General features: G+C 35.2%; 1 protein-coding gene across 1 annotated transcript; it reads right to left on the bottom strand.

The window, feature by feature from the left end:
- Positions 1-6,174: 6,174 nt before the first annotated feature.
- LOC141818863 (E3 ubiquitin-protein ligase At4g11680-like) lies at positions 6,175-21,594 on the bottom strand (the record flags this gene model as incomplete). The annotated part of the gene is given in 3 exon segments (XM_074706281.1): positions 6,175-6,295; positions 6,383-6,502; positions 20,916-21,594. Coding segments are annotated over 3 exon segments (777 nt in total), but the record flags the coding sequence as incomplete, so codon positions are not given.
- Positions 21,595-22,700: the final 1,106 nt, after the last annotated feature.

The following is a 22,700-nucleotide window of genomic DNA, read 5'->3' as shown; positions in this document are numbered from 1 at the left end:
TCAAGAATTCTTCAATCTACCAATTCTTTCTCTTTCTCTTCATCTCTGGAGAATTCTTCATAGTATCAGAGCAATCTTTTATTAAATCTATTCAGTCACAAATGCTACCTCCGACACAGTAAGCCATCTCTTTCTTCAAGGCGCAGCAAACTCTTGGCGATCACAGTCTTGTTCTCGCCCATTAACTGCAACAAAAATCAAAAGTCATGCCAACCCTAATGCTCCCTTCGGAGTCTAAGGCTCATATATCACCGATTCAACGGTCTGAATTATCTTGAATGGTCGTAGTCCGTAAGGATGTATATTTGCAGCAAAGTGAAAGAGGATTTTCTCGCCAGCGTCTCTATTGCACCCTCGCCCGAAAATCTAAAATACAAATTTGAAATGTTGAGGATCACATGGTGATGTCTAAGAAAACTTTCTCCTCAACCAATCTACAAAGGATATATGGGAAGCTGTGAAGGAAACATACTCACATTCAGACAATATGTCGAAGTTGTTCGAGGTCAAATTGAACTTTCACGACCTTAGACAAGGTGAGCTATCTGTTACACAATATTTCAACACCCTTTCTCGTCATTGGTGGCAAGTCGACATCTTTAATGTTCACTAATAGGCTTGTAAAATCGACGCCGAACTCCATCGGAAAATCAATGAGCAGAAGAGGACGTTCAAGTTCCTGTTTGGATTAAACTCTTCACTAGACAATGTACGCTCACGCATTTTTAACCTCAAGCTGCTGCCAAGTGTGCGTGAGGCATTTGTTGAAGTCCACCTCGAGGAAAGCCGACAAAAGATTATGCTCAGGCTGACTACTGCTGCTGAAGCATCTACACTTGCGACTCGTCGATTCCAGCCTCAACTCAACGACAACAATCACGAGCCTCAACAAAATGATGGAGACAACCAACTGCGGTGTGGTCGTCATTGGTGCAACTATTGTCGCAAAGGTGGGCACACCAAAGATAAATGTTAGATGATTCACAGGAAACCACACAACTGGAAGCCCAAATCGGAGCAGCACCCGCGAGCTCAGGTCGCCCACAATCAGCCATCGACATCCACCCCTTACAGCGCTGAATAGATTGACTTGCTGATGAAGATGTTGCTTGACCTACCATGTAGCGAGAGACATGGGAAGGTTGAGAAGCATGCTGGGTTCTTTTCCCAACACAGGCTCACTAAAAACTCAGCCCAATCTGAAATTTTAGCCCACTCAAGCCAAAAGGGCACACTACTGCCTCAGCCCATCTGGAGCCCACTAGTTACTCATCCCACAATAAAGGTATTTTCCCTAATACCTTAAATATAAGCAGGTCTCTTGGGTGACAGATAATTGACTGGGGGATCACATGACGGGCGATATATCCCTCCATAATTATATTCCATGTCGAGACAATTCCACTATTCGTATTGTAAATGGGCCTACTGCAAAAATAGTCAACGTTGGTTGTGTAATGATAACGTCAAATATATACATGAAAAAAGTCCATGTTCCTACATTGAATTGCAGCGTATTGTCCATAGGAAAGCTGACTCATGATTTAAAATGTCTTGTTAAAATTTCTCCTAAATTATATGAATTTTAGGATATGGAAACGGGGAAGACGATTGGCAGTGCTGAATCGTACTCCGAACTCTACATTATTCATGGGACTTTGCCTTACTGTAGAAATTTAACTAGCTACCACGTTGCCTCTTCCAGCAATAAGTATGTCAAAATCATGCTATGGCACTATCGTCTTGGTCATCCAAACTTTACTTATCTTGAAAAATTATTTCCAAACTTAAATGTCAGTTATTTTCAGTGTGAGTTCTGTCAACTTGCTAAACATACACGAGTATCCTTTCCAAGCTTATGTTATAAACAATCTAAACCCTTTTCGCTCATTCATAGTGACGTTTGGAGATCGTCCTGTATTAAAACTCCTATAGAAAATCATTGATTTGTTTCATTTGTTGATGATCATACTCATCTAACTTGGTTGTTTCTAATGAAAGATAAATCTGCAGTGAGTCACATATTTGAACAATTTTATACTATGATTCAAACTCAATTTCAGACATCTATTCAGGCACTCAAAATCGGCAATACTAAGGAATACTTTATCTCGAATTTTGACACTTTTCTATTCTCAAAAGGCATCATCCACCTCAGTTCCTGCGCTGACACTCCTCAATAAAATGGGATTGTTGAATGCAAAAATAGATATCTTCTCGAGGTAGCTTACTCATGTTCTCTTCCAATGTACCAAAAAAATTTTGAGGTGATGTTGTCTCCACAAACACCTATCTCATCAATCGAATGCCCTCTCAAGTTCTCAACTTCCATAGTTTGATTCAACTTCTCAAATCATACCCCACACCAAGGTAATCTATCAAAATATTCCTATATTTGGTTGTGCATCATTTGTTCACATCCACCATCACAATCGTAGTAAACTTGATCCAAAATCCACCAAATGCATTTCCTCGTCTATTCACCATTCCAAAAAGGCTACAAATGCTACTCACCAAGAAAACCTACAACACCATGGATGTCACTTTCTTTAATCAACAGTCATACTACTCCAGTTATCAGGAGGAGAATATGAGTGAATATCATCATCCATCACACTGTTCCGGATCAGACCCTGACATCATTCACCCTCTATCGAATCCTCTTATGTCACATCACATTCCTTCACCTGCATCACCTCCTCCTGTAGTGAAGCAAGTTCGTGCATACACAAGACGAAAGACACATTCAGCACCAGTTCAAGAGTCAAAACCAGATCTAACTCCCACAGATATTCACTCAAGTACGACACTCAATCATAAATCTACTTCACCTGTGGATGATAACCTTGACATTCCAATTGCTTTAAGAAAGGGAGTTAGATCCTGTACGATGCATCCCATCTCCAACTTTATTTCTTATAAAGGACCGTCACCAAATTATCAAGTGTGTGTCGCTGCCTTTAATAATATTCAAATTCCAACCACCATTGATGAAGCTCTCAAACACCCTGAATGAAGAAAAATTGTTGATGAGGAAGTAAAAGCCCTATAAAAGAATTGTACATGGCCTGTTTGTGAACTACCAAAGGGAAAGAAAGCAATTAGGTGCAAATGGATTTTTAAAGTCAAACACAAAGGTAATGGTACAATTGAAAGACTAAAGGCACGTCTTATAGCCAAGGGATTCTCACAATCCTAAAGCATCGATTACCAAGAAACCTTTGCTCCAGTGGCCAAGCTCAACACTTTAGAATCTTATTCTCTCTAGCTGCAAACAAGGACCAACATTTACACCAACTAGACGTCAAAAACGTTTTTCTAAATGGTGACTTGGAAGAAGAAATTTATATGGAAATTCCCCCGACCTTGGCGCCCATAACAACAAGATATGCAAACTTCACAAGTCATTATATGGTCTTAAGCAATCTCCCAGGGCATGATTCGAAAAGCTTGCTACTTCTATGACAAAGCATGGTACACTTAGTGTCAAGCAGTTGTGAAAATCTCTCCTGAAAGACAGATCATCATTCTTATTGTCTATGTCGATGATATCATCATCATAGGTGATAATGAGAAAGAAATCACAAATCTAAAAGGGCTCATCACTCAGGAATTTGATATAAAAGATCTTAGGAATCCAAAATTCTTCCTTGGCATGGAACTGGCTCAATCTAAACACGAAATATTCCTATCACAGCGGAAATACATACTGGACCTACTAAAAGAAATAGGCATGTTTGGGTGCAAGCTTGTGGATACTGCGATGGATGCTTCCAACAAAATTAGCTTTGGAAAGAACCATGCGTTAATAGACAGGAGGAGATATCAACGACTTGTAGGATACCTCATCTATCTATCCCACACACAACTAGATATCGGGTTTTCCATTAGTGTGGTAAGTCAAATCATGAATAGTCCTACAGAAGAACACATGAACGCTATCTACAAAATCTTGAGATACCTCAAGAATACCCCAGACAATGGGTTACTATTTCGAAAGAACAAAGATCAAGGTATACATGTGTGTTCAGATGCAGATTGAGTTGGGGATCTTACAAATAGATGATCAACCTCGGGCTACTGTACGTATATTTAGGGTAATTTGGTAACATGGTGAAGTAAAAAGCAATATATGGTTGCAAGAAGCAGTGCTAAAACAGAATTTAGAACTCTTGCACTCAGAATTTGTGAAGGAATTAGATTCACAGAATCCTAAAAGAACTCAAAATAATTACAGATAAAGTTATCAAACTATAATATGACAATTTAACAACCATCAATATTGCAAAGAATCATGTTCACCATGACAGAACGAAACACATAGAAATTGACAAACACTTCATTTTAGAAAATGTGGCGAAAGGATCTGTGGAACTCTCATATATTCTTTCATGACATCAAATCACATGCATACTTACAAAAGCTCTCCCAAGGATCAATTTCGAAGAACTGTGACAAGTAGGGCATGTACAATATGTACAACCCAACTTGAGAGGGAGTGTTGTAGAATGTATTGCAAATATGGATAGTCATATTTAGATTTATTTGATTAGATATTATGGGCAAATTTGAGCGGATGCAAATTTGGACAAATTTTATCATGGGCAGATTTGGATGGATGCAGATTTAGACAGATTTTATCATGGCAGATTTGGACAAATTTTATTTAATTTGATTTGATTGTTTTTCATTCCAAAATAAGTAGGGAATAAGTGTATAAATAACAATGATCATCATGTACATAATTCAATATCAAGAATTTTTCAATCTACCAATTCTTTCTCTTTCTCTTTCTCTTTCTCTTTCAGTAGAATTCTTCAAGGACAATAAAGATGTTTTCAGAAAGGCAACCACTCAATTTCCATCAACGTAAAATCCATTCAGGCCATCAATGTAAAATCCATTCAAGATGGTTAGTCTATTTCCCACATCCAATGGTGCAAGAACTCAATATCACATGCTCAAGAAATATAAATAAATAAATAAAACCACCTTACACATGTCAAAACATAAAATGAGGCATTGTTTTTGCTCTATTGGCCTCCCTTATCTGATTTCATTTCTTCTGTATGAAGAGTTAGGGTCATCAAGATATTTTTGATAAAAAAAATCCTTATTTTTGCCTTCATGCCTACTCTTAACAAAATAAAATATCGTATTTTTTACTCAACCTCCTAGAAACTCATATTTGTTTTCATACCTTCCATATGAGCAATATAAAGCCATGAAGGCATTTGTGCAAGAATATGGCCCTATGCTTGTTAAAAAATATTGAAATTAGAAAATATAGTTGTGCCTTGGAATTTTATAAATATCCACTCTCAATTTTGCATATAAGTTATGTAAAGCCATCTTGGCATTTTTATCAAAAACACCTTCATAGCCCTCCACTTCACAGGTATTTTTAATTCAAGATTTGTTATTTTCAAAGAACTGCAATATTCCTCTTGAGACATTTAGGATGCCCCTAGGATAAGCCTTCAGCCAAAATGAGTTTTTTAGGGCAAAAACACTTTGACAACCCCTTCTAGCTTGGTCAAAAAAAAAAAAAATGCTTGTATAACTTTAGTTCTCACAAAAGATGCAGCTACCTTTTTTTTACAAAAATAACTTAGCTTGAACCATCAAAAGTTTTTGAAAGAATAAAAAGGATAATTTTGCTAAGCTATGGTATTTGGCGACTGATTTCCTAATGAGTGCCGCTAAACTTATGAAGTTTCATAATGGGTACACCTAAGTTCTATTTTTCCCAATTCACACAGCCTGTCTTTTTCCAAATCATTCCACAAAGAGTATTTTGGTATGGAAAAAGAGGAGATATGTGATATGAAAAGATAATAATAATAATAAAGTGGGGGTATGAAGTTTAGGGAAAAAGAAAAGTTAGGTGCACCCGTTGAGAAATTTATAAAGAAATAATTGATGTAAAATGCTAAGTAATCACCATAGATTAAAACAACAAAAAAAACATATAAAATATTTGAAGAAAATCTCAAAATTTTAACCAGGAATCTTGTCACAACATTGAGGCCATTGAATATAAGATGGAAGCCCCTCAATGTAACCATAAAACTAGATTCAAGAACAATTGCTTATGAAGGGAAAGGTAGTAGTTGCATGAAAGAAAGATAAGTATTCGTAATAGCACTCAATGTGGCCCACCTGATCGGCAACAGCATACAAAATTGCAATGATGCAAGGCAGACAGCAACAAACAGCTATACCAATTACGCATGCCAAAGCAACACAGAAGACAACAAAGAATACATCAAACGCTAGAAAAACTATGCACAACCTGCAAGATAGAAAACTAAATTAGAGCATATTCAATATTAGAGCTTCAAATGGAGAACCAAAGAAAACAAATTTGTCATAGAAAGACCAGTAAAGTTGTGGTGCATCACGGGTCAACTCTTGTCCTCCAGCAGATACCCAATAAAATCCAATAATCCACCATATGAATGAGAACATAGTGTTTGCAGACTCCAAATGCTTGACAACACTGCCGCAATGGAGTGATGATGAATCAAAAAAAGCAACTCATAACTTTTAAAAAACAAACATGGAATGAATTAGATTTATATGGATATGATGATTAAGTACGTGGAAGAATAAAATAATGATAGAACCTCACAGGTGAACTCCTTTTTCGAAAACAAAGACACATTACTACAAAAGTTGCTATTACTCACGCAGAAAGATTTGTAGACAAGAAACTAAGCACAACTTATTACAGCATGTATCATCCAGATTTGCCCTTTCATAAAAATTTGAATGACGATGCCACAGCAATCATCAATATGAAAAAAATATTTTAAGGTTACTACATAATTTTAGTCAAATTGTAAAATTACATCTTTCAAACACAAGAAAAAAAACACTACAGATATTCCTTCAAATCTGTAATATATCAGTCTATATCTGAAGCATATACATGAATAGTACCGGTTCTTGTAGGTGGATTTATCCATAGTAGTGTGAAACAGAAAGAGCACAAGCTCATAGAATAAGATCATCTTTATTATGTCAGACACAGATAATGCACAATGAGGCCTTCTCACCAGTTCTTGTAAATACATCTAGCCATAGCAGTGTGTAACAGAAAGAACACAAACTCAGAGAATGAGACCATCTCTACTATATCAGAAATGGATAATGCACAATGAGACCTCACTGATTCGTATAGGTGCATTTATCCATAGCAATATGTAACAGAGAGCACAAGGTCATAGAATGAAATCATCTCTATTATGTCAGACAAGGATAATGGACAATTAGGCCTTCTCATGACCTAGGAGAGAGAACCTATTTTGGCCAGCACATAAGGAAGCCTATGTGAAGAATTCCCATCAACTAAAGATATGACGGACAAATTGTACTCAATCTGCAATCAACATATGAAGTATACATCAGTTGTGAACAAGAGAAAGTTGATCTTAAGACTACAAATATGGAATGAAACATTGTGTCATGCCAGCCTGCATGGTTGAAATTCACCATTTCTGTAAATTGCGAAAACCCAATACATAGCTACTCTCCTAAACCGCCCATGCCAAGTACCACTGTTATGCCCTGAAAATACTTCCCTTCTTCACTGATCACATCTCCTAAGAACTAAATCTTAATCATTTTATAGGGCTTTGTTTGGAAAAATTTGGCAAAAACTCTCCTATATTAGCTAACTCTGTAAATACATAATACACCAAGGTCAATTACCAGCAACAGCACACCAACATAAACATTTATCTAACTCATTGCAAAGCAATAATTAAACTCACCAAAGCTAGTCTCAAGCCCGGTTGAAAAAAGATAAGAGTTGCGCGTTGGGTTGCCAACCAACGTGGACTGTCAGACAGGGTTCAATGAATAGATCCATCAAATTATTATGTTAATATTAAGATGTTCCCCGTAAGGAATGCATTGCAGGGTCCAACTGTAACATCTTAACAAGAACCGCTACAAAACTCGAATGTAGTGTTAAATATGCAAGAGTTCTCATACCATAGATTGGGTAAGAAAAAATATTATAGGAAATCTAATTGTCTAAGATTTAGAACACAGAATCTAGGAATACTCATGGGTAAAGCAATGGAAATAGTAGATACGAGACAAATTAATATTTTATGTGTACAAGAGATAAAATGGATAGGAGAGAAGGCAAAAATTATAGAGAATTCAGATTTTAAGTTATGGTACGAATGAGTAAAACAAGAAATAGAGTATGTTAGGATTCCAAAATTCAGAATAGGGGAACATACAAAACATAGAATTGTATTAGGGTTAAAACAAACAAATTGGTAAAGAAAACTCTCTCCACCAACCAAAGTCAATGCTTTCGCCAAAGCCAATGTTTCTTCTGACAATAATCCTTAGATCCCTTCCCCTCTATCTTCCCACAAACTTATAACCACACATACTCTAAAATATGCTAGCATAACTACCACAAAGATATAACTAACTCTAAACCATAAACTGCCACTATATATTAATTCTGTTCAGACCCCTTTTTGTTTTGTCCTTCCTGGAAAATACAAGAGCTTATTTCCCTCATGATCCAACATGTTTCACCCATGATCCAACACCTGGTCCTCATCTAGAACTTAGTTCCTATCATTACCACCTTCTAGCCTTGTCTTCAAGGCTAAAATAAGGAAATTGAGTTCTAAGAGTGAAATCATCCTCCCACGTTGTGTCAATCATTCTCTTGCCCTTCCATTTGACTAGCCATTAACAAACCACTTCACCATTATGAATGTCTCTACTAGCAATCACATATTCTAGTTCCACATCATCTTTTAGTGCTACCTCCAGTCCACTGGGTAGATCTGCTTGCACATTGTACTCTCCAATAGCTTTCTTAGAGTCACGAATTTTGTTAGAACCCCATTCTATTGTTGTATTGGTTCTGCCCATTTAGAAAGACTGACCCAATTTCTTATGAATTGAATTAGGCCTTGTATATGGTCAAAAACCGCCTAAACTAGCGTTGTCTTGGTTGAAATTGCTCCACAACCTCTCCTTCCCTAATGTCTTTTATGGGATCTCCCCTTCCTCCAGCAATTCCTCGTCAACATTCTTTGCCATGCATATTAACTGCCCTCTAGACAGTAGATTCAATGTTCGAACTCTTCTTCTAATATGAGGTAGGCTCTTCTAGAAGGTGCGGAACTTGCAAAGAAATCAACTCAAAAGCTTCATTAAATTCTTCCACATTTCCAGTACGTTTTAGTGCTGCCAATTCTTCAAAAGGATTCTCATGTCTACGCATTCCATAACGGGCTATGAGAGCGCGTTTAAGTTTTTCCCAAGTTAGATTAACTTCGGTCTCCTTAAGAAGATTAAACCAATGAATTGTAGTGTCTTTCATATTTATGTGTCAACTTGACCTTAACTTCATCAGAAGTATTATAGACTTCAAAATAAATTTCAGCCCTAGTAATCCACACTATTGAGTCCCAACCATCAAACATTGGTAATTCCACTTTCTTAATAGACATCCTCAGATTGAGAGGGTTGATCAACAAAAGTGGATGCCCCCTTCAGTAGTGTTGCTTCAACCCTTGTCCCCAACTATTTGTTGATCTCTTGTAAAAGAGAACCATCTTGTATTTCAAACATCAGTCGTCGCATAATATCTCTCATTTCTTCTATATTTCCTTCTTGCGTCACCATCCTCTCTTCCAAAACATTAATCCTATCTGACGTCTTTGGCATTCCTTCTAAGCATACAACCCCACTTACATCCGGCAAGTCGGACCAATGTTAGGATTCTAAAATTCAAAATAAAAGAACACATAAAACACAAAATTGTATTAGGGTTAATACAAACAATCTAGTAAAGAAAACTCTCTCCACCAGCCAAAGTCAATGCTTTCTTTTGACAATAATTCTTAGATCTCTTCCCCTCTAACTTCCCACAAACTTATAACCACACATACTCTAAAACATGCTAACATAACTGCGACAAAGATATAACTGGCTCTAAAATATAAACTACCACTATATATTAATTTCATTCAAACCCCTTTTTTGTCCCTCCTGGAATATACAAATCATATTTTGGGGTTATTTCCCTTACCATGTTTCACTCATGATCTAGCACCTGATCCACATCTAGAACTTGATTTCTATCAGAATAAGTATTGTTGTTGATAGTTCGCTAAAGGATGAAATAGTAGTAGTTAAAAATAAGGATAGGATTATAGCTCTCAATATAGTGGTGGTGAAAAAAAATTATTAATGTAATTAACATATATGCACCTCAAGTAGAGTTAGATGAACACATCAAATCTAAATTTTGAGACGATGTAAATGAAGTATTACAAAACATTCTAATATCTAAAATAATTTTAATAGGAGAAAATTTAAATTAGCATGTAGAAGTGAAAAATAAAAATATGATAATGTTGCATGGGAGTTATAGATTTAGAACAAGAAATAAAAAAGGAAAAATTATATTAGATTTTACGATAGCATATGACTTTATACTAGCTAATAGATTTTTTAAGAAAAGAGAATACTTAGTCGCATTCAAAAGTGGAAATAATAAATCGCAAATTGATTTTTTATGGTTAGGAAAAAGGATAAAAAGATTTGTAAAGATTGCAAAGTCATCCCAAAAGAAAAACATAACCACCCAATATAAGTTAGTAATGTTGGATATACGCCTCAAACATAATATTAATAGAAGAAAAATATGTATGACTCCTAAAATTAAATAATAGAAGTTAAAGGATGAGAAGCAAAACATATTTAAAGAAAATATAGAAGCATTAAGTATTAGAAGAAATATACGGTGACTCGAATACAACATGGGAAAAGATGGTATCAAAGTTAAAAATAATAGTCAAAAGCGTACTCGGTGAGTCAAAGGGATGTCCACTACCAAGTAAAGAATCTTGGTGATGAAATGAAAAAATACAAGAGAGTGAAGGAAAAACGAACGACCTATAAGGCATTATATACTTGTAAGAATGAGAAAAACTTAAAAAATATACAACGGCCAAAAAAGAGACCAAAAAAGCAGTGAAGGAAGCTAATAATGAAATTTTTCAACACTTATATTGAAAATTGATACAAAAAAAGGGGAAAAAGACATTTATAAAATAGCTAAAGCGAGAGAGAAGAAAATAAGAGATCTTATTCAAATAATATGTATTAAAAATGAATGTAATAGAGTACTAATAAATGATAAAGAAATAAAAGAACGATGAAAAAGATATTTTCATTAATTTTTAATGAAGATTTAGGTGGTCAACTTAACTTAGGTAATTTAAGTAAGTCGAATAAGTATAAAAATTTAAATTTTTATCGTAATATTCAAATTTTAAAAATAAAACAAGCTTTAAATGAGATGCAAAATAGAAAAACAATTAGACTATATGATATTCCGATAAAGGTATGAAAATATCTAGGGAAACAAGGTATTAAATAGCTTATAAAGTTATTCAACATAATATTAAAAACTAAAAAAATATCCAATCAATAGAGGGTAAGTACTCTAGTCCTCTTATATAAGAATAAAGGAGATGTACAAAATTGTGCAAACTATAAGGGTGTTAAACTAATAAATCATACCATGAAACTTTGGAAAAGAGTAATAGAAAAAAAGACTAAGGAAAAAGACCACGATGATCGAAAATCAATTTGGATTTATATCTGAAGTGTCGACAATAAAAGTTATACATCTTCTTAAATAATTAAAAAATATCAAAAACATAAGCAAAACTTACATATGGTATTCGTCAACCTAAAAAAAACTTATGATAGAGCTCCAAGGGAAATTATATGAAGAATTTTAGAAAATATAAGTGTTAGCATAACGTATATTGAACTAATTAAAGATATGTATAAGAATGCAATAACAAAAGTGAAAAATTCAGATGGATTAACTGAAGTATTTCCCATAAAAATAGAGTTACATCAAGAATTAGCATTAAGTCTCTATCTTTTTACACTAATCATGGATGAACTCACTAGACATATCCAAGGTACGGTACCACAATGCATGTTGTTTACAGATGATATTATTTTGGTAGATAAAACATGTAAAGGAGTAAATGGTAAACTCGAATATTAGCAGAAAACACTAGAAGTGAGATTTTCGGCTTAGTAGAGTAAAGACAGAATATATAAAATTTAAGTTTAGTAATATTAGACGTAATAATAATTATTAAGATATGAGATGACAAATTATTTATAATAGAGAGTTTTAAGTTCTTAGGATTATTTTTGCAAAATAATGGAGAGATTGAGAGATGTCTTACATAAAATACAAGCGAAATGATTGAAATGAAAGAGTGTGTCAGGTGTTCTATGTAATCATAAAGTACCTCTAAAACTTAAAAAAAATTATAAAACGACGATTAGACCCCTTATGTTATATGGAGATGAATGTTGGGTTATAACTCAAGCACATAAACAAAAGATGAGAATTGCAAAAATGAAAACTGTTAAGGTGGATGCACAGACATACAAGAATGGACAGGATAAGAAATGAAAATATTTAAAAAAAGTCAGAGTTGCATCTATTTAGGGAAAACTCTAGGAGACACGTTTAAGATGATATAAACATGTACTTAGATGATTAATAAATACTCCAGTTAGACGATGTGAAACTATGACAAATGTGCATATCAAACGAGAAAGACCAAAAAAAATTTGATTATCAACGATAAAACAAGATAAAATTTATTTAATTATAAATAATGATATAATAGAGGATAGAGCCCAATAGCGTAGAAGGATCTATATAGTCAACCCCACCTAGTGGGATAAGACTTGGTTGTTGTTGTTAATTGCATAGCAATAATTACCATAGAAACACTATCATACCACATCATCCATAAAATAAACTGAGATCAATCCATATATAGCAATAATCACCATAGAAACACTATTATACCACATCAGCCACAAAATAAACTATGATCAATCCATATAAATGAGACAACCGACAAAACATCTCAACGCCAACATATGATATCCATAACTACAGAAAGACAAATGTGCATGTAAAAATTGTGTTGGTTGAAGCCCGCCAGGTAACACGAAAGTCACACCTAGACCTCAATTGAGGGGAAACTATGTCCTAAGAAAATGGTCATAGTTCAACTAGAAGGAGAGGATAAATTCAACTAGAAGATGTTCATGCAATCATACCTCAAGTGGTCGCCTTTGACCAGATTGGTTTGACATATTTTTCTAAGGATTTAAGTTAGGTTAATTTATGTTAATTTTAAATGTATCTCTAAGCTCCACGTGCAATAATTAGAAAAGTCTAGTAGCTCAAAATTGATAAAATATTTAGCAGATGGAAAAGTGAAGACACAGAGATAGAGAAGACAAATAAGGAAAACCAAAAGGCAAGACCTTTTGACAGATGAGAAAATCCCAAAGACATGGCTTCTTAATAGAGAAAGCTCAAAGGCAAGGCCTCTTAGCAAGCAAAAGAAGTCCTAGAGGTGAAACTCCAAGTAAATGGAAGAAGACACAAGGTAAGGCCTCATTGCATAAGAGATGTGAGAGATTATAAATGAATATATAATCTTGGTCATGTAGTAAATTTTTAACTAGGTGTGTACTCGACTAATAACTAAGGTATTTTGGCTCATAATCGATACTTTAAGTGTTGACGAGTAGATTCAGCTGACTACAAGTTAAGATGACTAACTAATCGAGTTAATTAGGTAGTTGATTCAAGACATTATACTAGCAAATAGAAGAGTTTTATTTCAACTCGAGTTGATTGAAGTGACTTAAGTCGACTGCTAAAAGTAATGCTTTGAGTTTTATATCAACTTGAATTGATTCACATAGAATTTGAACCAAGTATGAGTCGATTGAAACATCAATTGACATAGTGTTATCAACCCTTTAGTCAATTGGAGGAAGATTTGAATCGACTTGCATCAAACATAACAACTATGTGAAGCTTATTCAAGCTCATTTTGAAGGCTATAATAGAAGGGTAAAGGGAGCTTGTCTAACAACAATCAACTTATCATTCTATAACAATTCCACTACTCCACTTTGTATTTATTGTTCTTTTAGTCTTTTATTTATAAGGTTTAAGGTTTAACCTTTAAGATCTTACAAGCTTTTTGATAAAGTTTTTTTTGTTTTTAATTTTATCTTTTTTGCAAAAGAAAAGTTTTTTATATGAGGTTTCTTTGCCTCTAGCAAGGAGGAGACATTAACTCACCTTATGAATTAGTCTACAATGGCATAGAAGGTTTGAACTACATTAAATCATTCTATTAGCATTCTTAACTTTGTTTTTTTTCTTTATGTAATTAACTCATGTATTAAAGCTTTGCAATTGAATAGGTCTTGTTTATAGATTTCTAGCTATTCACCCACTCTAGTTGTTTCCTTCGAACCTACATTTGCTATCAGATTTGAATGCTCTAAGAGGGCTTACCACTAATAAAGCCATGGACTAGAAGAAAGTGCTCTGATACAACCTACATTTGGTATTAGAGTAGGATGACTCTGAAGGACTAACCACCGATGAAGTTAAGTCTCCGAGGGCTTTCATAACTTTCTATATCAAAAGAGACAAGCATTTGATCCAACCCTAAAATACAATCTAGAGCATTTCGACATTTAGAGGATGAAGATGGAATACTACTTCCAAATTACATTCAAAATGTTCATAGCAGCGGTCAAAGGATCCCAAATTCAAAGTCTGAAGAAGTGATGACACTTGAAGAGGAGAAATAGACAAATGCACAAACTAAGAGATTTGAAGCAAGTGAAAAAGGTATAAGAAATAATGGTTAATATTTTACTTAACATAATCTTATGCAAAATCAAAAAATATACTAATATAAAATGAAAGACCCGTGGAACAAGGTGGCCACCTACACAAAAATCATCCCTAAGCACAAAATCTGAAAATGATAAAAGAAAGTCATGAAGAATAAAATCCATCGATGCCAAAACAAACAAAGATCATCAATGCCAGAACAAACAAATGCAAAGACCATCAATGCCAGAACAAACAAACATAAAGACACTCCACATCCATAATTGAAAGTAATGATAAATCAACACCCAAACACATAGAAAATGACCGCTCACCCAATTCTCTAGAAAAAGATGATGGTTCAAAAATAACGTTGAGCAATTATGAAAGTGCTTCAACTGCCATGAGAAAGGCACTACAAAAGTAAATGCACTTGGATAAAAAGAAACAAAATAACTTGGATTTCCAGGTGAATGAGAAGTCAATGGAGGAGAAAATCTAGAAGAAAGGTAGAAGAAAATAAAATGATGTTACAAATGCAAGGAGTAAGGATATTGTTTGCTCAAACAAAAGCTCCAACCAAAGGAGAGCTCCAAATGTAAAAACTAAGGTAACTATTTTAAAATCCAATTTAAATTACAAAATACCTTTTTGCAAGAATCCAAGAAAATGAACAAAACCAATCTCTACTTATATGTTAAGCATAAGAACCCTACGGTTATTTTAGGGATTTAGAGTTAAAAAATCAAGTTTTCGTCTCAAAACTTGACAACATAAAAGATCCTAAAAATTCACAAATGGGCCTAAAAACTTAAATCTAATTTTGGGAAGTTAGAGGACAAGACTAGTTTGAGTTACAAACCAATATCTCACGTCAAAAGTCCATCTTATCACAGGATGTCATTTGAATATACATATGAATCCCACAAAAACATTAGTTTAATTAGTGGATCTAGGAAAGTGGTTGAAAGGATATGTCTATCAACAAAGGGGGAGAATGACTAGTTCATCCTTAAGAATTGGCATACTAACTAAGATTTAATTAATCTGACCTGTAAAAAAATTAGCAAAAACAGTTGGGTAATCTGTATGTTGTTCATCTTAAGCATCCACTCAATTGTTTGATTATCTGCTGCTATTGAAATGTCTTTTGAGCGTCCTGCAATGTCCTGCATAGCGGTATCATGCACACAGATTTACTCTAGTGACGATCTATGAAGTCACCAGGATTTTCTTCAAATGAGGCAAGATAAGTTGGTTTGGGACACATGTACTATCAACTTCAATTATGCGGCTATTCAAAGACCGATGCACTAAATTTGATAGGTCACTCCAATTCCGATTATGCGAGTAGTAAATTAGACAAAAAATTAAAGTGGAGAATGTCAGCTATCGATCTTCTATTTTTAATTGGAGTAATTGTGTTGCACAATTTTCTACCAAGGCCAAAGATGTAGTCATGAGTGGCTGTGTAGTACAATTGTTTTAGACAATACACACATTAGCAAACTATAGACTTTATTATAAAAATGCTCAAGTCTTATGTGATAATTTGAACACCATGAATTTAATTAAAAGTCAATCAGTGTATCATGTGTTAGAGATCATGTGGCAATAGGTGACATCATATGTTGAATCCAAGTCAAACTTTATATGCATATTTACTAAGTCTCTTCCCAATGTAAGAGAACAACATCAGAAATGACACCAACTTGATCATCAATCTTGTTTTTGCACTAGTCAATTAGTGGTGGTCGACTAATCTTGCAGGGACTGTCCTCCAAACAGAGATGCACAAAAACATTCTGTTCCCTTTTTCAATTACCTGAGTCAATTGACCAGCCAACTAAAAAACACATTCAGACAACTAAGTTACATTCAGTCAACAAGTTATCGACTTAGACTACTTCTACAATTGAGTCTGTGTCTAATTTTAGTCCCCTGATAACCCTTTAAGTAGATGCACTTGATTCTCAACTTCACCCAAAGTTACATACTTGAAAACCTTGCTTCTAGATCTTTTGTGCCCAAACCCTTGCCTTTGAGACTTTCTCGTCTATTAAGCATATGATCACCCTTGACTTACCATGACTTCAATTTGCAAACATCTAGTCACTTTTAACGTGTTAAGACTTCAATTGTTGCACCTGAAATAACTATATCAAATAACTTATACCCGCACACTTGATACACTATATTAGTAATTACAATATGCATTTGCCAAACATCAAAACTACATCCTTAAGAAGACATGATTGCACCACAACGGAGTACAAATGATATTGGGCAATCTTTTAATGACCCTTTGCGTTGTCATTTCCCCAACCTTGCTCACAATAACATTAGGAAAATAGAAATAATTGAATGTATATTCTTAATGTTACCTTCGAAAACCTCAATTTGTTGCGGTGTCCATTTACTCTTCTTGACTTCTTGAGATTTCTTCCTTTATTGTCCTTTAGGACTTTAACTACCATTCTAGGGGAAGAATAAATCAAAAGTCAATTTTGAACTAAGTTTGCATCCTTCTTTTCAAGAAACCTCAATCTTATACTCTTGCTAGCTAAAACATTAGTTATACAAACAAGATTAGCCGAAATAAAATAAAGAGAAGTCAATGCTAACAAAAGGATATAATGTGGTTTGGAACCCTTGCTCCTACTCCACAACCTATACTCTTGCTAAAGCACTAACAAACCACACAAACAAGATTAGTAGAAAATAAAACAAAGAGAGAAATCAATGCTCACAAATGAATATAATGTGGTTCTCGTTCCTATTGCACGACCTACAACTCTTCGATAAATCACTCCCAAATCCCTACTATTCTTTCTCCTTCACAAAAACCTTTAGAAGGTGGATACAAGAGGATAAAACAATAAGACAACAAAGAAACAAGACTATATATTACAACAAGAAAGCTCAAGAATTGTTAGAATGTTGCTCAAGATTCACCAACCCTCGAGAGCTCTCTTCAAGTCTTCTTATATAGACTTTAAGTTGTCTTCAGCCTTTACTTTCCAATTCTGATGCAGATAAGTCGATTGTTTTCACAATCACCTTAGCCTCCAATCTGCTAATAGATATTTGAGTTACTCAATTTCATGCTAGTTGATTATTCTCCTTCAATGACAACTTGAATCGACTGGCCAACTATAGTTGATTGCCTAGCTTTCTCGCTTACTTCCTCATGCTCGATCTATAGTCATATTTTAGGCATCGAAAGAGTTAGGTAGTCCTGCGCATCACCAATTAACTCAACATGTTTAGTTGACTACTCAGTAATTAGGCTCCGAATAACAATATTTTGTTTGTGAGACATCAAGCTTGAGTCAATTCCTTAGTCAACTCACCTCATCAATTGATTCTAACGTTAGTCAACGGGCAAGTCAACTAGATTCCAGACATAAACATTTTGTCAATGAGCTACAAACCTAAGTCAACTCCTTAGTTGACTTAGCTCACTAGTCAATAAGAGCCCTGACTACGATCATCATTAGATTTAGCCTAAGTTGAGATCTACCCTCTCCCAAGGATAGAAGTATCTCAATTCTCATAGCCCACGCAATGCAAGAGCTTACTTCCACAACTTGACTTTGCTACCATAATTGTCTCTTGCTAGGTCCTCAAGTCCCCAAATGCATCAAATCCACAACTCACACCATATTCCATCCTTCAGTATATTCCCCTATAGTTCTCCTCCTTATAGCTACCATTAACATTACACCTTAATGCTCTTCATCCCGTAGTCCCTCAAATGTCGTGTTTCATCCCTCTCCAATCTCCAACCAATCCTATGCCAAGGATTCAAGCAACTTGGTCGCATCATATCAAGATCTATGAGCTACTCCAACACCACCTCAATGTTTCTCAACTTACATTCGCTCGAATGCCTCATGCAACCTTTTTTGAACTTTTATTAAACCTCCAAGCCTTTAAGAGTGTTGTCTTGGTCGTGCTAGTCATCATCCACACTGAACTTCGTCAAGTCACAAGCTCCATGTCTATCCTTGTCCTTCTAAGTCCTATACAACTTTTAACACATATATCAAATACATATACAAGGTCTAACTTAAGCCCTTTGCCCAAACATGAAAAGTCAAGGTTGAACAAATCACTTAGGGTATGATTGCACCAACAATATTATCTATCAATTCCCATCACACCCCATTAAGAGCCCATAATCAATTAAAAAACAAAATTAAAATTAAAAAAAATCTACACAACAGACCTCCCCCTTACTATTCTCTAACCAAATAAGGTCTTATCTCCTTGACAGTTCCACCACTTCTATGTATAATTCCCCACCATCTTATGTGTATTTTCTTGTTGTGTTACTATAAGTTTACACGTACTCATAGATATTTTTATAGAACCCTTTAGTTTTGTCACATAGATGTGGTTTACACATGTAATCAAACATAATTAGGGTCATTGCCACATGGATAATTCAACAGATGGGCCCTGCTAACATTGAAAACTCAACTTGATGAATTGAATTTAGTTTATGGGAGAGAATGATGCAAGAATGGCTATTCTAAGTCATTATGTGTAGCAAGCTTTTTCTTTTCTTTTTCACTTTTTCTTTCTATAAGATGTATACTTATTTTGTTGTCTATTTTTGTTATTCTAAAAGGTATGAATGTTGGTGCAATTTACGTCTAGGTGACTAGGATTGATCACAGGTTTTGATGTTTGGAGAAATAGTTTAAGTTGAAATTACCTTGGTATTTGATGTGTATTTGGGTCATGTAGGACTTGGTAAAATGCACATGGAGACAACTTCGCATAGACAAAGTCGGTTGGATACCCGATGGATCGAGGTACATGGAGACCAGAGAAGCATGGCCTAGGACATCTAAGGGATTATAGGATGAGAGTAACAGAGTGCAATTATGGCTATGGAGGCAAATTATATAGGCAGATTTTAAAGGATGGCACGTTAAGTGAGTGAGTTAAGAATAGAGAAATCCGTATTTAAGGGGAGAGTCTAAATCTCAACTTAGGCGGACTTGATGAATTTAGTAAATTGATGAGTTGACTCATGGGTGAGTAGACTAAGTAGTTGACTTGAGGACTCTAGCTAGCGAAACAAAATGTTTATGTTTAGAGCTACTAAAGTCAGGCAACTAAGAAATTAATTCAGTCAACTGACAGTGGTTGAGTCAATTAGATAGTCGACTAGGGCTGCTTGGCTAAAAAATAGAATGTTTCTGTTTGCGCTTTAGTCGACTAGAGAGGTCAACTAGGATCAATCGACTAATGAAAGAATCCAGATAATTAACATACAGTCGAAAAGTTAGGGAAAGATTTTTTTTATGGAAAAAAGCTATGCAATAACAATCGAATCGTGCATCAATCAACTGATGGTAATAAGATGAACAGTTTTCTATGCAAGCATAGCAAAATGATAGCCAACAACTAAAGATATTGGAGACCTGTTTAAGGGAAATAAGATGGAACGATTTGAAGCTAATGCTTATTGTAATTCTCTCCCTCATTTATAGGTCTCCTAATAATTTACTAAAAGCTTGTAAGAAGTTTCTCATCTCTGGAAGAAGTTCAAGAAGGAGAAAATACATAGGAGTTTCAGGAATGATCTACTAAAGGATTATAGGTCATTGAGTAGGAGCCTTAGGACTATCGAACCATGTAAATGTGTGAGTTAATATTGGTAATTTCTTTTGTTTTCATTTCTGTTGCATACTTGTAAGATTACCTCACAAGTAGAAATGGTATTCAACCCCCTTCCCCCCAAATCTACCTTATAGCCATCTCTACCTCTCGATTGTAATACAAAAGGCATGATTCCTAGTGATAGTATTCATAGCTCAATTGTATTGACAAATATTCTATTCAATCGTCAATGTGAAGGATTAAAATGTCACATTGGGACATTCTTTAGGACAGTGTTTTATAGTATTTTTTTTCTTTTTTTGTATGATAATTTTGAGTTACCATTCAATTGGAGTTTGCTTCAACCACTAAATAAGACTAGCTTTGTTCTCAGAGTAGAAGGGCAAAACGTTACTGACATGAAATCGGAACGTCAATGAGGCAATGTGATTAAATAAAAAATGATATTAAACATGCATGTAGACAGCTTGAAGGGAAACCGATGTTGATTAATTGTTAAATTTAAGATGAATGGAGAGCAAGCCCTTACCTAGTACTACCTTCCTGCTCACCCTGTTCATCATCTGCAGCCTCTCCTATTGCACTTGTTGAAATTGAGTTGGAGCTCCTTCCGCTCCCGCCTTCTTCCTCGTCCAGATGAGACTCCTCGGGTATCTGCCTACGCCTGTACTCAATACACACACAAACCATATGCAGCACACACTGTAGCGCATACCCAACGATCCACAACCGAAGAGGCATCGACGGCGTCTCATCCTTGCTCATGATCAACACTCCGACGCCGACACCCACAAAGGCCAGGTTCCACAGGATATCGAGGAACACCACGGGCTTGGAGTAGGCCCAGTCGCTTTGCCGCTCCTCTAGATGCGCTGCCGCAGTCTCCCGCACCATCATCGACGGCTCCCTCATCATATGACGGCTGCTAGCCCGACGGAGGAACCGAGCGGCGCGGAGGAGGCCCCGACCACGTCCGGAGCGGCGTCCGCCGTTGCGGATGCCGAGGAATGGGGTAGGGTCGACGCCGGAGACAGCACCGGAGATCGGAGGGCTCGATGTAGCCATCCCAACGATCGAATACAAGAAATTAGGTACGAAAGCTGGAAATCTTTCCCTATAACTGACAGATCCGATTGCTTCCAGTCATGTAGATCGAAATCGAGACGGAAGAAGGGTGAGAGAGTAGAAAGAATGATATCTTCAGAATTCACGTGGCTCTCGTTTTGCAGAACCAGCAACAGAAGCCAACGCGTAACCGGGTGCCTACTGCACGCGACCAGACCTGTGGATCGCGAACCACGGGAACGAATATGTCCCAATGTCCGGACTACGTTTATGTTTATGGGTGAACACTAGCTGGTCTTCGTATGGCTTGAGCTGGGTAACACTATCAGACTTTTGGGGTATAGTTGAGTTTGAATTATTAAGTAGATTAAATTTTGATAAATCTGAATCAATGCACTTCTATATCATAATTAATTACAGTTTTTTTTATTTATCTTCTTATAGATGATCATAAAATCAACGGTATAAAATCGTTGGATAATAAATTTCACTTTTTATTGAAAAAAAAAATAAACAATACCATTAATTTATTTGATCCACCACAGCCCTGTGTCATGTTAGATATTAGCTCCATGCAGCACTTCGTAATTTTTTTCCTGTAAAATGATAAGGGTAACTCAAGCAAACCAAGAAAAATGTTATTTAATATTTTACAGTACTTGAAAACCACCCTACAACACTTAGATGTTCTTTTCTGTAAAATGCTAAGTGTATCTGACTTTCCCATCAATCTCAAGAATTCAGAAAAGTTTGAGAGGAAAAAAAATATTATTTAGTATTTTATCATATTTGAAAATTAACATGCAGCACTTAGATGTTCTTCTTGTAAAATACTAAGTGTAACTCTAGCAAGCAAAGAACTTAGAAAATTTTAAGAGGGAAAAATATTACTTAATGTTTTAGCATACTTAAAAACTTAAATATAAATTTGGATGATCTACCAATCAATCAAGAGAGATATTCTATTTATAGTACTCAATCTATGATTAATATAAAGAATCCTATAGTCCCCAGAATATTCTTTTTCTTTTTAATGGTCTATTTGTCTAAGTTTTACTCGATTAATCTTGGAGGTAGATGATCTTCTTTCTGATTCGTCTACCACATAAATTTAGAGTACAAATTATACAAACTCAGAAAGTCAACCTCTAGAATATTCATTCTATTGAAATTTAAACCATAATTCTCTTATTGCTCCTTTGAGTACTTTATCACCGCACCCTTAGGGATAAGTCTCTATAACATTTTT

The sequence above is a fragment of the Curcuma longa genome, unplaced genomic scaffold (genome assembly GCF_044706935.1).
Source record: "Curcuma longa cultivar G26 ecotype Majalengka, Jawa Barat unplaced genomic scaffold, ITB_CL_G26_1.1 contig_26323, whole genome shotgun sequence".
Lineage (NCBI taxonomy): Eukaryota > Viridiplantae > Streptophyta > Magnoliopsida > Zingiberales > Zingiberaceae > Curcuma > Curcuma longa.
This window is presented reverse-complemented; position numbering and strand designations above follow the sequence as displayed.